This window comes from Strongylocentrotus purpuratus, unplaced genomic scaffold (genome assembly GCF_000002235.5).
Source record: "Strongylocentrotus purpuratus isolate Spur 01 unplaced genomic scaffold, Spur_5.0 spur5_scaffold_20, whole genome shotgun sequence".
NCBI classification, from domain to species: Eukaryota; Metazoa; Echinodermata; class Echinoidea; order Camarodonta; family Strongylocentrotidae; genus Strongylocentrotus; species Strongylocentrotus purpuratus.
In genome coordinates, this window is record NW_022145606.1 from 19130459 (window position 1) to 19147168 (window position 16710).

Here is a 16710-nt window from a genome sequence, read left to right on the forward strand (position 1 = left end):
TTTCAGGACCACAAATGGAAAACCAAGTTATGTTGGATGGGCTAACCTGGTGAAATGTAAATAAATAAATATATATAAATAAATAAGTAAATTCACTTTTTCCAGACAAAGAAGGGACTCGGAAAGGGTGGTGCCAAACGTCATCGCAAGGTTCACTCATACGAGTGAAAGCCGACAATGTATATAAACGGATGCAACAGCCCCAAAATGGACGCCCCCATCATTTAAGAATTTTACTTTATAGTTTAGAGATAACATTATTATTGTTGCATTCCGCGGGAAAGTGAAATTATTGCACCCCTCCTTTTAAGCCTCGGGTTAGCCCAGGGTGTGCCCCTGAAAAACCCGTTTCTACTCCAATTCCCTTGAGAAACATCATAATTTTATACCAGAATATTTTTTCCTTAAAGGTATTTCAGAAGGAGCAACTTTAAAAGCCGTGGACGAATCTCTAGTAAGTTTTCCTGTTCGCCTCTTCCCCTCTATCTCTCATTTTCTTTTCCACATTCTCTATCTCTGCCTATTTCTATCTGTTTTTCCTCTCCCAGTATTTTCTATTAATATGTTTTTCCATTTATTTTGATATGATTTCTCATCAATAATAATTATAATATTCCGCTTTTATACAGCGCAAATACATCGATACAACGATATGTCTAAGGGCCTGACGGATTATTACCCCGGTCGTCGGATTCAGGCTTACCCATACACAATGTATGCACATTTCCCACTCCCCGGAGAGCATTCCACATTGTTACACTTAAAATGAAAATGTATTAATACTTGCAAGAAGTTGAACACACAAACAGATTGTCTTAAATTACATTATGCTTTTATGGGATATTTAGGACGAGGAACTACTGAATGATCCATATAAAAAAGGATAATCATGCATTTACCTCAAGATAAAGAATAAATTCAAGACTGAAAGTTGGAATTACTCTCTTTTACCCACTGCGAAAATCTTCCTTTTTCTTAACCCTTTAATTATTCAAAGAAGGAGTAGATGTTGTTAACCAGTATTTGACAAGCTACACTCCCTTTAACCACTTTCATTGCAAACAGAAGATATGTATTGTCGGACACGCCACAAAATGAAGGTTCTTACTTTCAAGCTATTTCCCAACCATTTTTTAAAACGTTGCATTTCTTTCCTGTCTTCTTTTGTATTAGGAAGTACCTACGCTTGCATCTGCGACCAAACGTAAGTGATCAAGTTATAGCTATTGCTTATTTTTAAAATTTATCAAAGTGCAATACAGGGAATGATAGATAAGGAAAATCTGTGAGTGAGTTTGTGCAAGGATGTGCATGAGAGAGGGAGAGAGGGGAAACGAGAGAGAAAGAGAAAGAAAGAGAGAGAGATAGAGAGAGAGAGAGTTAGGGGAAATAATATGTCGAAAGATGGCAACAGCACATCAGGAAGTATTTGAAGTGGTCACCAATAAGTCAAGAACTCACTCACACCGTTTACCAAACCATCAGGAGCTGTTAGCGCTTACCATTGGTATTGACAAAGTTCAAATCCATCGAAGCTGACATTAATAATATATTAAAGGATATGAACAATTAACACTGACGCTTGACAGTTCGTTGAGAGAATATCGATTTTTAGGAATATTAAAATGGTTATACAATATTCACTTTCTTCTCAATCAATTTAAAGTACCATTAACGTTTTTCCATTTTTTTGTATCAACAGAATACTCAAGTAAATAAACTTTAATTACACAATGACGTAAGCAACTATACTAATAATACATTTCAACAAAAATGAGCAAGTGTTCATCCTAAGGACTTTGTAGAATACTCATTTTACAAAAATAAAACGCACCTATTAATGTAAGAACAGGGAGAATGATAAACGAAGAAAGGAAATTAAAAGGAAATAAAGAAATGAGAAGTTAGAGTAATTAAAAGAGGTTGGCCACGTACTGCTGCAACAAACTGCATGATAGCTAGCGTATAATTGAGCTGTATGTATCAAATGCATACCCGACATATCTGATGTGTTTTATTAGAGCAGTTTCGAAAGCAAATATATATTTAGTAATCGATATGCAATAACGTCATGCATTTATCTCGGTTAATATGTCTGTAGGCCTACCGGGTAAAAAGCAATTGATAAAAAAGGACTGTAATATGATAAAAAAATAAATGTATATATCCGATGCATAAGATTGTATGGATCATATATTTATCTTAATTACTGGGTTGTCATTGTCATTTAAAACAATTAAAACTCTATAAAGAAATGTCATCTCTTGTTACTCATTACTATTTTTTTTATAGACAGAGTGGAGTCTTGGTAAAGTATTTCATTTACTTCAATCCCAGCCCGGCACAAACTTCTGTTGGCAAGACATTAACCTACATTTGCAACTCAAATTCACTAACAAGGTGTAATGGGTGCTTGCTCGGTAATAATAATTGCAAGACCCTAATGGAGAACAGCAATTATGCTGATACCAAAAGGCTTCCCTTGGTAAACGAAATAAAATAATAATATTAATAATAATAGTAGTATTTTGAAATATCAAAAAAAGAACGTAGTTTGTTACAAAACAGCTCTATAGACCAAAGCATGTAATGCCTTATCGATTTGCCTCTTGTATATATGTCATCTTTTTTTTTTTTTAATGAATTCAAACAATTCCCTATTACAATAGGCTTTATCTCTCGATTCATTTACAGTTTAAGTATGTCAAATCTCAAAATTAAACTTGATCGTGAGTTCTTACAATAATATCCGTTTCTAAATTCATATTTTCTTAATCAACAGACACATTCCACCAAAACTCCGCCATCTTCATAAGAGCCAATACGCGACGATGCCTTCTACATCACGTGATCAATGTTCATCATCACGTGGCATTTCTTGATTGTACCTCTCTGTGTAGCATGTTGGATGGTTGTGTGTCATTCAATGTTAGAGTTCAAGATGGCGTCTGCGAGTTTAACAACCGGGTCATGAATGATATCGATATCACCGAGAATGATTTGGTTTTCATAGATGGATGTGAGCACTACCAGAATCAGTAGATGCGTGTGGACGTGTATAGTAGGAAACATTTTTAGTTTCCCATTAACCATAAGTTATGGTTATTGTTTGTCATGTGGTGATATCATAATACATTTTTGTTATGAAATGTTAAGTCACCATAATTATAATAATAATAATTATGGTGAAAATTTATAATGTACGCAAACACAGTCAAGATAAGTTTTATTGCGATCTTAAATATAATTATGTCCGCTTACTGAATTGTATCTGGACGATAACATTATGTGCAATTTCTGTATATACATGTATATTCGGCTTAGTAAGAATTATCATGAATAGTAATTATAGAATTTATAATACATGTACATCTTTCCTAACTTCTTTCTATAAAAAGATTGTCACAACTTTGCTTATTATTGATAGGTAGAGTTTATACATAATCTTCTTAGAACTGTATTCAATCAATCTGTATGACTCTTTAAATAGATCAATACAGTTCTGAGAAAATATTAACATTATCTATCAAAAATAAATCATATTGTCACAATCTATCATGAAAAGAGATTAAGAAAATTTATTCCAAATGTATGGGCTACAGTGTACGCACTATTGATTATCATATATATATATATATACATATATAAACATATATATATACATACATATATATATATATATATATATACACACACATGTGTCTTGTTGATGCCCAATCAGTATGCAATGTACATGATGGTACATTTTGTGATTTTCCTTACTTCCAAACTTGTTGTAGGGAAGCGTAATTTATTTTGGTTGATGCGGCATTTCTGGAACTTATTGTAGAGACAAGCGATAACTGCTGCTGTTTATAACCACATGTTGAGAGCATTGACCATCGCGTAAAAGAAGATACATGTATTGAGAATATTGCTTTGCGTTGTTCACGTTTTATGTATCCAATAACTAATCATCTAAACTTTGTTTTCAATACACGAACTTTCTCACGAGGAAGATGTTCGGGTTTCTTAATCATCGTTCATGGCATAAACATTTCTAACTTATATTGTTATATTTCCCGAACAAATCGAGGGTATGAATGAATAATACAGTTTAAAAAAACATGGAGATAAACATAGAGAGAAAAACTCAATTATTATGTTCCTACAGATTTCAATCTATCATCTGTCATGTTCAAAATATACGAGTTTACTTTCGTATAAAGAACGCAAAAATAATTTGTGTAAGTGAATAGGATTGGTTATTAATTAAGTGACTCATTGTTTATTGGTCAAACGTGAATGGAAGAATGGCAATGTAAGCCTCCTCTTTAATCCGAAACAAATAATGGAATTGATGTTCAATTCGTTAATATTCATGCTTACATGGCATACACTTCATTTCATTTCGTTTATATAATACAGTATAGAATATTAGTAATACACAGATTTTTTGGACTTTGTTGCTTCAAATAGCGATAATATAATTGAATATTCAGAGCAGTAATCATTTAAACAAATTTCATAAATTTTATTTCAGATCATTTTTTTTTTTTTACATCCTACGGTTTTACGATGGGCAAATTTATATCTTATATGAGTTATTACTTTTCATTTATCATCACAGATATATATATATATATATATATATATATATATATATATATATATAAGCAAGTTTAGTGAAACTGCAATTTCTGACAGTGCTCAACTGTAGGAGCAAATGTAGATATAGATATAGATATAGATATAGGATATATATATATATATATATATATAAAACCTCCTAACGTAGTAAAGGAATAAGACAATAACGATACAAAATGTGTTACCTTTGTTAATTTGTTTTATTTGATATGTGAAAATCCTGAATATATAGTAAAAATAATTAAAATACTTAATTATTCGAATTCTCAATGACGGTATTATGTCGATTAAGTAATTTGTTTAGTGATGAGTGGGATGCTGTTTTGGAAGATTTATTCACCACGTTTAAGTGTATTTTCCTAATGAGTACCTCATAGAATAGAAGTCCATTGTGCTTCTTTAAGAAATAATTCGGTTAAATTATACACAATCGAAACCAAATTCCATAAACCTAAATTGATAGTCCTAAATATCATATAGTTCCAAGAACAAAATGAATCGAATATTATTTTCAAATGTAACGAATACCTCAGACTTACAGAATAACAAACACACACAATATACCGGTAAATCACATCGACGAAACTAAATGTATAACACATGTCTATATATCTAACAATTTAGATTTATAAACAATTTGATAAAGGTATTACAAAGTTTTGGTATGGGGTCATGAATTTGGTTTAAATGAACATATTGGAAGCATATGCGTTCCTACAATATCCATTGATCGTTTTCGCGGTTGAAATCGAGTCTAAAGTTCTGAAATTATAGATAATAAACTCTTTATGTTGTATAGCTCCCTCTCAAGGTCAAGATATTAATTTAGCTATGAAACGATGTTTCTTGACTAAAATCGACCTATTAGCTATTCTCGTTTGGAAATTGTAAATCACAACTACATATTCTGAGATTTGCATGGTCGCAGCTACCATTGTACGGCCATAGGCGCTATCTGAAATTTATCAAAATTTACCGGGAGCACCGGTAAATTTTTATATTGAATATAAAAATTTACCGGTGCTCCCGGTAAAAACAGAAGTGTTTTGGGGGCTAATTTTTTTAGTGCTTATAATACATCCACAGGGGCATCCAAATATATCAAATTGTAAAAATTCACTTTCCACCCAATTTTCAAAATTTCCCAAAACTTTGTATTACCTTTAATAAAAGGTGAAACCTACAATTTCCTGAAAAAATGATTTGTGTAAAGCTTGAGGGTATAAACAACCCAAGAATAACTTTACTTGGCATTATTATATGAAGAAAATACAGGACAAGATAAACCCACGAAACCTTGATCTAATGATGAAGGGAGATTACACCTCAAACACCCACATCCAGACACGTACACACACCCACATACACACACAAATTGTTTAAAAGAATCTCAGGGTATATTAAAACCAGTCCTTAGCTTCTCATTCTTGGTCTTGCTTTTAATTCCATGCACGCTCTACCATACTCGCAAAGCCATCATTTTGATGCACAAATAAACTACTAAGACACAATAAAACGATGGAATTCCAAACTTTTTCCGTTGAGGTAATACAAATCTATATTTGCACTTGAAAGACCATAATATCAGCCAGAGAAGCAAAGTGTTGATAACAATGACATCAATCTACATATACAAAATAATGTCCTAAATTCAACGTAAATATGTAGGCTTTATACATTTGGCTAATACACAGCATGTCATGTTTCCAAACAAAATGTTTCTGTGAGATTTGAGGAAAACAAGAGAATTAGGGATGATTTCATGTTATTATTTTGTATTCCACCGACATAAAGTTAAAGGAATCTTATACAGTATCATGATTTTAAATTGGTGAAATTAGTAAAAATTTACAGACAAGCTTTCCGTCAACTACAGAGAAGTTTGTATTGCAATATAAAAGAAAGACTGCAAAATAATTGTATTGCAATTTAGCAGCTGCATTTAGCCAATATAATACATTATGCTCATCTGTACACCTAGTCTAGATTTCCCCCTTTTTTCACGGGATCCCTAAATTTCACACCAATTACAAAACGACACGACTATCTCCCTTTTCAGCATTGAAGGCGTGATATTTTCTCAGCAGATCGGACGACATGGTAACAGCATAAGCATTAAGACTCTTGTACACCTTCGAGAGTTTGAGTGAGACTCATGTCACACTGAAGGGACCGAAACCACGTTGGCAACAGATCAAACCAAATATTACATTACATTCATTGGGTCAATTTAGAATTGGCTTGGAATCGATTTGGCTGCATGACTGAAGTTTGTTAATCACATTTACTATGAAACACACTTCATGAATGAAGTAATAGTAATCATATTTACTATGAAACACAAAGGCTAAAGCATCAATGAAGTAATAGTGATCATATTTATTATGAAACACAAAGCATGAATGAAGTAAAAGTGATCATATTTACTATGAAACACAAAGCATGAATGAAGTAAAAGTGATCATATTTACTATGAAACACAAAGCATGAATGAAGTAATAGTAATCACATTTACTATGAAACACCAAAGCATGAATGAAGTAATAGTAATCACATTTACTATGAAACACCAAAGCACGAATAAAGTAATAGTAATCATATGCACTATGAAACACAAAGCATGAATGAAGTAAAAGTGATATTTACTACGAAACACAAAGCATGAATGAAGTAATAGTAATCATATTTACTATTAGACACAAAGCAAGAATGAAGTAATACTAATAATATTTACTATGAAACACACAGCATAAATTAAGTAATAGTAATCATATGTACTATGAAAAACAAAGCATGAATGAGGTAATGGTAATTATATACCTCATTTAAGAAATCCAGCCATCTGATTGGTCGAATTGCATTCATAAACTTCAACTGTTCCTGTAAAATTCCCGGTAACCATGCATAAAACATTTCAATATTTTTAATAACCATGGTTATTAAAAAAATAGGTCAGTCTCCATGGTTACCCCATAGGTTTACATGTTAAAAAATGGTTTGAGCGATGGAGGATACCATACGTGTGCGAAAAATTGGTCGGCAATTTCAATACAATTGAATCTCGATCGATCTTACCGACAATTTTATCTTGCATTGTTGACATGAAGACGAAAATTAACTCTCAAAAACAAAAAAACAACATCTGCCGATAGATCTTGATCTAAGTTCGTGCCAATATGCATTGCAAAAGTAAAAGAAGAGTCCGTATATGGAGCTTTTGCGAAGCATTCATCACACGCGAAGCCGGTTTCAATCCATTTTAATGTATATATCGTACAAAACTGCCAAGCATTTTGATAGCGCGCGATGGCCGAGAGGTCTGAGGCGCTGACTGAAGATACAACACCTTTTGTACGCAAGAGTTCGAATCTCATCTTCGACCAAAAAAAAAGGATTTTTTATTTTTTATTTTTTAGTCTATTTTTTTTCGGCATATAAAAGTATTAATGACTGCTTTAATATTCGAGAAATAGTTGTTTTCATACGCTCTCGGGAAGGTTACAATTGGGCTATTCCCCTCGGCAAGCCTCGGGGAATAGCACAATTCTAACCTTCCCTTGAGCGTAATAAAACAACTATTTCTCTCAAAGCAGTCATTAATACTATACCATATACACAAAGCGTGAATGAAGTAATAGTAATCATATACACAAAGCGTGAATGAAGTAATAGTAATCACATTTACTATGAAACACACAGCATAAATGAAGTAATAGTAATCATATGTACTATGAAACACAAAGCATGAATGAAATAATAGTAATCATATTTACTATGAAATACACAGTATGAATGAAGTAATAGTAATCATATTTACTATGAAACACACAGCATAAATTAAGTAATAGTAATCATATGTACTATGAAAAACAAAGCATGAATGAGGTAATGGTAACCATATGTACTCTGAAACACACTTCATGAATGAAATAATAGTAATCATATTTACTATTAGACACAAAGTATGAATGAAGTAATAGTAATCATATTTACTATGAAACACATAGTAAATTAAGTAATAGTAATCATATTTACTATGAAACACAAAGCATGAATGAAATAATAGTAATCATATTTACTATTAGACACAAAGCATGAATGAAGTAATACTAATCATATTTAATATGAAACACACAGCATGAATTAAGTAATAGTAATCATATGTACTATGAAAAACAAAGCATGAATGAGGTAATGGTAACCATATGTACTCTGAAACACAAAGAAAAAATGAAGTAATAGTAATCATATACACAAAGCATGAATAAAGTAATAGTGATAATATTTACTATGAAACACACAGCATCAATGAAGTAATAATGATCATATTTACTATGAAATACACAGCATGACTAAAGTAATTGTATTTACTATCAAACAAACTTGCCTGTATTCTAATATGATTTAAACCTTACGTTTGGTAAAGGCTTGTTTACAAATTGTAAGTTTTATCAGTTTCTATTTCTTTATACGTTAATTTACACGGTCGGTCAGGTTTTGCTCAATGAGTTCAAATGGACCATGCATTTTAAATGCAGCTTAATCATACATATATATTCATAAATATTCATTTATCGAATGTAAATAAACTACATGGTACATACATTTTAATTCTCTAATTATGGATTACATTTACATCTATATCTTAAAATTTCCACTAAAACACCAGCATTTTTCAGGTAAAAAAAAACATTAGTATTATTCAAATAATTAAACAAAAACAAACGTCAAACACAGACTGGCATTTAACAATCAGTATAAGGAACTTCTTGTAAATTAACCCTCAATATTACTGTCGGGTACAACGCTTAGGGCCAGCCATTCATCCCTACTCTGCACATTTTGTTTTATAAACCAAGGTTGAAAGAAAAAATAAAATGTAAAATCTCTTCCAATATACAAATGCTATATCGGTACTTATGCTATGAAGTACGAAAATAGAAAAGTGAGAATCTAACTTTAGGAAAATAGAATCAGTCATGATTATGACATACTCTGCCAACTGAAATAAGCAAATCAGTAAAAAACAAAACTTTATTAAACCTAATTAAGATACAAGTGTTGCTAAACATTCATCTATACTTTTCAAATAGAAAAGTATGGACTGTTACATTTTATACATTTTATAAGGATAAAATCCTCTGCTTGGAGCCTGAAAGGACGTTATCTCTGTGTAAAATGTATTAATTTACACCCTTCTTGTTCCAGACTGACAGGAACATGTTTACACAATACGCTGCAGTTACACATAAAAGCAAATTTAAAAAACATCATGAGAGCTCTGTGGCTACCAATTTTCATAAGCTCGGCTCACAGTATTGTTAATCTCTCTCCTTCACTTACAGTGCGTATAAAAAGATATACATAATAAGCTGCTAATTCTTATCTGCTTTATATTTTCATCATTATTGGCAGTCTGTTTCGCTGGCATTGCATAAATAGTCTGGTAAGCTGTGGCAAGAGTACCTGATAGATTCACTAACAATACCCTTCTTTAGTTTGGATGCAGTTCTGAATTGAGTTCACAAAGCTGTACACGGAATCCATTACTAGGTCCGATCTCTCTATTAGGTCTTATCTCTTTATTAATATAATACACATGTTTGTATATTTTCATCATTATTGGTAGTCATATTTGCTAGTATTGCATAAATGGTCTGGTCAGCTGTAGCAAGAGTATCTGAGAGATTCACTAACGATCGACTTCTTTAGTTTGGATGCAGTTCTGAATTGAGTTCACTAAGCTGTACACGAAATCCATCACTAGGTCCGATCTCTCAATCTAAGTCCAATCTCTTCATAAATGTAATATATTTTTCATCATTATTTGCATTCATTTTCGCTAGTATTGCATAAATGATCTGGTAAGCTGTAGCAAAAGTATCTGATAGATTCCCTAGCGGTCAACTTCATTAGTTTGGATGCAGTTCTGAAATGAGTTCACAAAGCTGTACACGGAATCCATTACTAATACTAGGTCTGATCTCTCAATTAGGTCTAATCTCTTTATTAATATAATATACATGTTTTGTATATATTTCATCATTATTTGCATTCAGTTTTCGCTACTATTGCATACATAGTCTAGTAATCTGTAGCAAGAGAACCTGATAGATTCACTAACGATACTCTTCTTTAGTTTGGATGCAGTTCTGAAATGAGTTCACAAAGCTGTACACAGAATCCATTACTAATACTAGGTCTGATCTCTCAATTAGGTCTAATCTCTTTATTAATATAATATACATGTTTTGTATATATTTCATCATTATTTGCATTCAGTTTTCGCTACTATTGCATACATAGTCTAGTAATCTGTAGCAAGAGAACCTGATAGATTCACTAACGATACCCTTCTTTAGTTTGGATGCAGTTCTGAAATGAGTTCACAAAGCTGTACACAGAATCCATTACTAAGACTAGGTCTGATCTCTCAATTAGGTCTAATCTCTTTATTAATATAATATACATGTTTTGTATATATTTCATCATTATTTGCATTCAGTTTTCGCTACTATTGCATACATAGTCTAGTAATCTGTAGCAAGAGAACCTGATAGATTCACTAACGATACCCTTCTTTAGTTTGGATGCAGTTCTGAATTGAGTTCACAAAGCTGTACACGGAATCCATTACTAGGTCCGATCTCTCTATTAGGTCTTATCTCTTTATTAATATAATACACATGTTTGTATATTTTCATCATTATTGGTAGTCATATTTGCTAGTATTGCATAAATGGTCTGGTCAGCTGTAGCAAGAGTATCTGAGAGATTCACTAACGATCGACTTCTTTAGTTTGGATGCAGTTCTGAATTGAGTTCACTAAGCTGTACACGAAATCCATCACTAGGTCCCATCTCTCAATCTAAGTCCAATCTCTTCATTAATGTAATATATTTTTCATCATTATTTGCATTCAGTTTTCGCTACTATTGCATACATAGTCTAGTAATCTGTAGCAAGAGAACCTGATAGATTCACTAACGATACCCTTCTTTAGTTTGGATGCAGTTCTGAAATGAGTTCACAAAGCTGTACATGGAATCCATTACTAATACTAGGTCTGATCTCTCAATTAGGTCTAATCTCTTTATTAATATAATATACATGTTTTGTATATATTTCATCATTATTTGCATTCAGTTTTCGCTACTATTGCATACATAGTCTAGTAATCTGTAGCAAGAGAACCTGATAGATTCACTAACGATACCCTTCTTTAGTTTGGATGCAGTTCTGAATTGAGCTCACAAAGCTGAACCAGGAATCCATCGTTAGGTCCAATCTCTCGATTTTTTCTGACCGCCTGGGTTGCTTCCTGAGCGGTCATCCCACGTCTGATCATGAGGTATGCAATGGCTACTGTCGCTGACCGGCTAAAGCCAACTACACAGTGGATCAAGACCTTAGCTGTAGAATGAAGAGATAGAAAGGAAGATATGGATATAACAATAATACTAAGAATAACAATGATCAAAATAATGATTGTAGTAATAACAATAACTATTGAATATTAATAACAATACCAATACTTATAAAACTAAAACATGGTTCTTATACAGTGCTCATGTCTGTTTACTATATGCCCCGGTCACTCTACAATTATTACCCCGCCGTTATAATCTTGAAACAATAAAAAAATATCTTTTGTCCAACTGCTGAAAAAGATGTCTGTTTGATAATTGCTAACCTTACTCCAGCTTACATTGATAGGCTTCTCATGGATGGCTAAGCACTGATAATTTGTTTTGTTAAAAAGGATGTCAAAAATTGCCTTTGCTAAAATTTGGGTTGAATAGGATTCAAGATTTTCTTTCAAATAGGCATTTTTTGTTTGCCATTATGTTTTTCCTATCTAGCAACAACTAATGTATGCAATTTGCATTCTGACTATTGAAAAACATTCATTCATTACAAGTGAATGAAACAATTTGCAACAAGGCAATTAGCAAAGACTTATGCATTCGGTTGGAACGGAGACCATAAGATCAAACCTTAGGTTGGCCATCAAGACACTTTGACATGAATCAGTAAAATGCTAATGTTCAACGTTCAATGGCTAAATCTTTCTTGATCAATGAATCAAATTAAAGAAAACATTATAAATTACAAAGTAAGTGTATTTTAATAAATGTTTATGTACTGATTGAACAAAATATTGCAAGAGACAATTTGACATGAATCTGTAAAATGCTTTTGTTCAACTGTCAACGGGCAGATTTTCTTTGATCAAGGCGTTGAATTAAAGAAAAAAGGGATACAGAGTGGGTGTATTTGGATAAATGTTTATGTACTGATTGCAACAGAAGGTAGGATTGTATCTGTGTTTTCTTTTTCTTTCTTTTTGTGACTCACACTACATGGATGTATGACATAATAGAGTTTAAAAATCTTGGAGAAAAAAATATGAAAGACTTTTACCATCTTTTTGAGAAAGAGTTTCATCAATGAATTTAGCAGCTGTCTCGAAATGTTGCTTGAGGTTTGCTCGAGGGTCATCAGATACCGGTAGGCCACAGTACTTGATGCTTGCATCCTAGAATGATGGAGAAAAGAGAGATATTAGATGGAAAAAAAGAGAGAAATAAAAATAAATGGAGAACAAATAAAGTTTTATAAAGGAATATGACTAGTAGAAGGGTGGAGAGAGATAGAAACTTAGAAAATGAAAGAAAGGGAGAGAGAGACACACACACATACACACGCAGATGGGAGAGAAAACAAAAGAATACAATAATAATAATAACAATAATTATAATACCCTTTTAGATGAAATGATGAACATAATTTTTTAGGCTTATAAGATAACTAAATAAATTTGGACTATTCTCAATATCTTTTACCCTAATTTCGCTATAATAGAGAAGAAAATGCTGTGTTCATTAGGTATTTTAATTTATCAAAATCGTGCAGTTACTCGTGAGCACAAACAAGGGCGCTGCACAGACATAGGTGCTTGAGCCTCCAGCCATTTTTTGTTGGTGATTGTCCGTTGTCCTGATGTTATAGTCTAGGAGAGTAGTAGACTGGATGGTGAACAGCCCCTTGGTCTACGACCAGTCGGTAGTCCGTCTACTACCCAATTAGTCTATTCCCATACGATCTACATCCAGCCCGTCTACTATTCACATGGTCTAATAACAATTTCGTCTACTAATCATTTGGTCTAATGACCGTTTAGGTTAAAATTCATTTGGTCTAATTTCAATATGGTTCAATCTCTGATTAGTCAACTACCCATTTGGTCTATTGTTCATTTAGTCTAATAACCAGGTAGTCTAATTCCCAGTTTGTCCAATGCCCATTTTTTTCTACCATCCATAAGGTCTAACAATCATTTGATGATCATTATTTTTTATGATTATACCAAATAAATATTAGCCTGAATGTTTATTAGACCAAATGAAAAGTAGACAAATTGATTATTATTAGACCATGCGAACAGGAAACATGCTGTGTGAGGACCATATGGGATTAGACTGATTGGCTAGTAGAAAACTGGTAGTGGACCAAACAGCAATAAACGGTCTTGATACATGACTTACAACATAATATTCTTGATTAGTATCGACCCGAAACATTCTTGAAGGACCTTCTGCACAGTTGAGTACATGTGTGATACCTAGGGTACCTAGCTTGGGCAGGTCTCGCGCTATCTCTCTGCAAGATAAGAAATAAACAGTCAGACATCAAATCTATAATATCTTTATATTCCTGGGACAAGATGGAAGCATTGCATCTTTATTGATGTCAGTTTAATAGAATAATGTAAGATGAACTGTTTATTATTCCCCCCAAAAGGGATTAAGGTACAGTTGATAATTTATAGCGCCCTCATTGTTCAGTGTGAGGCAGTGTCTACATAAGGCATGAGGGAAAGTCAACCTGCTGTTGATACACATTTTTGGAATAACAATGCTGTGTCTCAATTGTCTTCAAAATCCATTAATGATTAGCCTTATGAAGTACTATTCAAATGGCAAACATTTGAGAGAAAGCACAGATTTTTTTTCTTCAAATAATATATATCACCAGGAGGGTGACTTTAGATTGACATCTTCTTGTTTAGCAATGGGATTTCATTGAAATATTAGGTCACGTAACCCAAGACTTCTTAGATTCCACTGCGTGTTCTACGAAAGAACCCAAAACATGATAACGTGATTACTAGTGTGATTTTTACAAGCCCTTGAACATCTCTGAAGATGTCCAGATTCTGACCGCTTTTACATGATTTTTTTTTTCAATCATCATTTTTCCACTCCATGATGTCCCACAATGTCTCTTTTTGTATTAGCATTAAGGGTGTTTTATTTTGTCTGCTGATTGGGGTCTATACACCTCAACAGTCTCGGCAGTGACCTACTTTTAAAGCTTATCTGCCATAGTTTACAGGAGGGATTAGAGCGCCCTGCAAGGTCACTGGACAGGTGGTTATCTCATCAACTCAGCTCTCAGTTAACATAAGAAAAAGAGGATCATAGGGGACCAATGGTCACCGATTATGCATTGTTTGTTATATAGAGGGCGCAAGTAGCTACAAGTAGTGCAGTGGGCCTTTAAGATGGATAGGTGCGCTTGATTAGAAACAAGTCATTGTTATCCTCATTTACTATGGAAACTGAGCCAATATTCATTCATTCATTCAGTAATCAACATGTTATAATCTACCAGAACTCAACCTTCTCTAGCTCTTTAGACACCCTGCAGGAATTAATGTTGGGTGAATGATGACACATCAGTGATGATATCATCTATTTACAGCCAGATAGGCGTTCAACTCTGTAGTAAAGTCAATGATATGAGTTAACTCCCTTCTTCCTCCCAACAGATAATATACTAAGAGAAGAAAGGATTCCTTCGAATCATCTGCTCATGGCGTCGGGTCAGGTGGTTGCTTAACTCGACCTTTAGTGAAAACAAGCCCCTTTATTCACGAAATGTCAGGGGAATTGTTTGTTAAATAAATCCCTCTCATCTACGAATGGTATGATCCCATTTCCATGACACTTTGTGAAAACCCTACGGCAAATCTACAAAAGGTTGTGTGATCTTCATTTTTTGTTTCACGAAAGGTTGTGTGATCTTCACTTTTTGTTTCACGAAAGGTTGTGTATAGCGCGACCACCGGACTGGACGCGACGATCCGATGATTCAAAGTAAGCCCCCCAAAAAGTGGAATTGTGTTCAAACTTACTCTCCACCTACAAACACACGCTCATAGACTTCATTGACGTCACAGCTCGGTTCAAACAGGAACCTTGCACCAGCTCTGCAGAGGGACTCCAGCTCATCAGGAGTACAGGAGGCGGTCTTGGTTGCCATGGTGATACGATGATGGCTGAAAGATTAGCATTTTGATTGAAATTAGTCAGAAAGGATTTTCAAAATCTTTTCCAATAGCACATCAATAATAATAGCTTAATACTGCTTTTTAGTTAGGTCCAAATTTTCAGGAAAAAAGAAGGATATTGCACAGTAGACATTTAATTCATCACGTCACTAGATCTACTACTAGTACTACTACTAGCACTCAGCTCAGCTCATTTTGAAGCTTATCCTTAGTCGACATGAATCTTAGTGCGTGGGACCGATTAAAAAAATCAAATCCGGCAGTCTTATACTTGTTTAAGTCGTTAAATCCATCTTCAATTAGTACTCACATTGTCACAAATCACACTCCAAATTGGGAGATACGTTCAGCCAACAAGAAGATATCACGTTCACTATAACTGTCACTGATATTAAGGGACGATCGCGATTGAGGAATGACATCAACTATAAATATAACTCTTGCTGTCTGCATTGCAATACATTGCGAAATGCAATGCACGATGATGTTAATGCTCAGTCAATGCTCGCTCTCGATCTCCACTAGCACGCGCGCACGCCCGACACACAATAACAGAGGCGGTGTGCTAGTAAATGGGCGGGGCAGATATTGCATAACGGCCGGTCTTATTTAGAAGTTTTATCTAGGAAGATAGTGAGGTAGTGCATCTGTGCATGAGCACTAAAAAATAATTTTGTCCTCGAAAATCTGAGGGGGGGGGGGGGGGGGGGGGGGGGGATCTCCC

At 33.6% G+C, this 16710-nt stretch overlaps 1 protein-coding gene across 1 annotated transcript; it reads right to left on the reverse strand.

The window, feature by feature from the left end:
- Positions 1–8894: 8894 nt before the first annotated feature.
- Positions 8895–16472, reverse strand: LOC587202 (dual specificity protein phosphatase 3). The gene is made up of 5 exons (XM_011666040.2): positions 16297–16472; positions 15831–15974; positions 14179–14293; positions 13055–13169; positions 8895–12043 (listed from the first exon to the last, which is right to left on the reverse strand). Exons 2-5 carry the CDS (start codon positions 15956–15958, stop codon positions 11853–11855), a joined length of 549 nt encoding a protein of 182 aa, XP_011664342.2. The 5' UTR covers positions 15959–15974; positions 16297–16472; the 3' UTR covers positions 8895–11852.
- Positions 16473–16710: the final 238 nt, after the last annotated feature.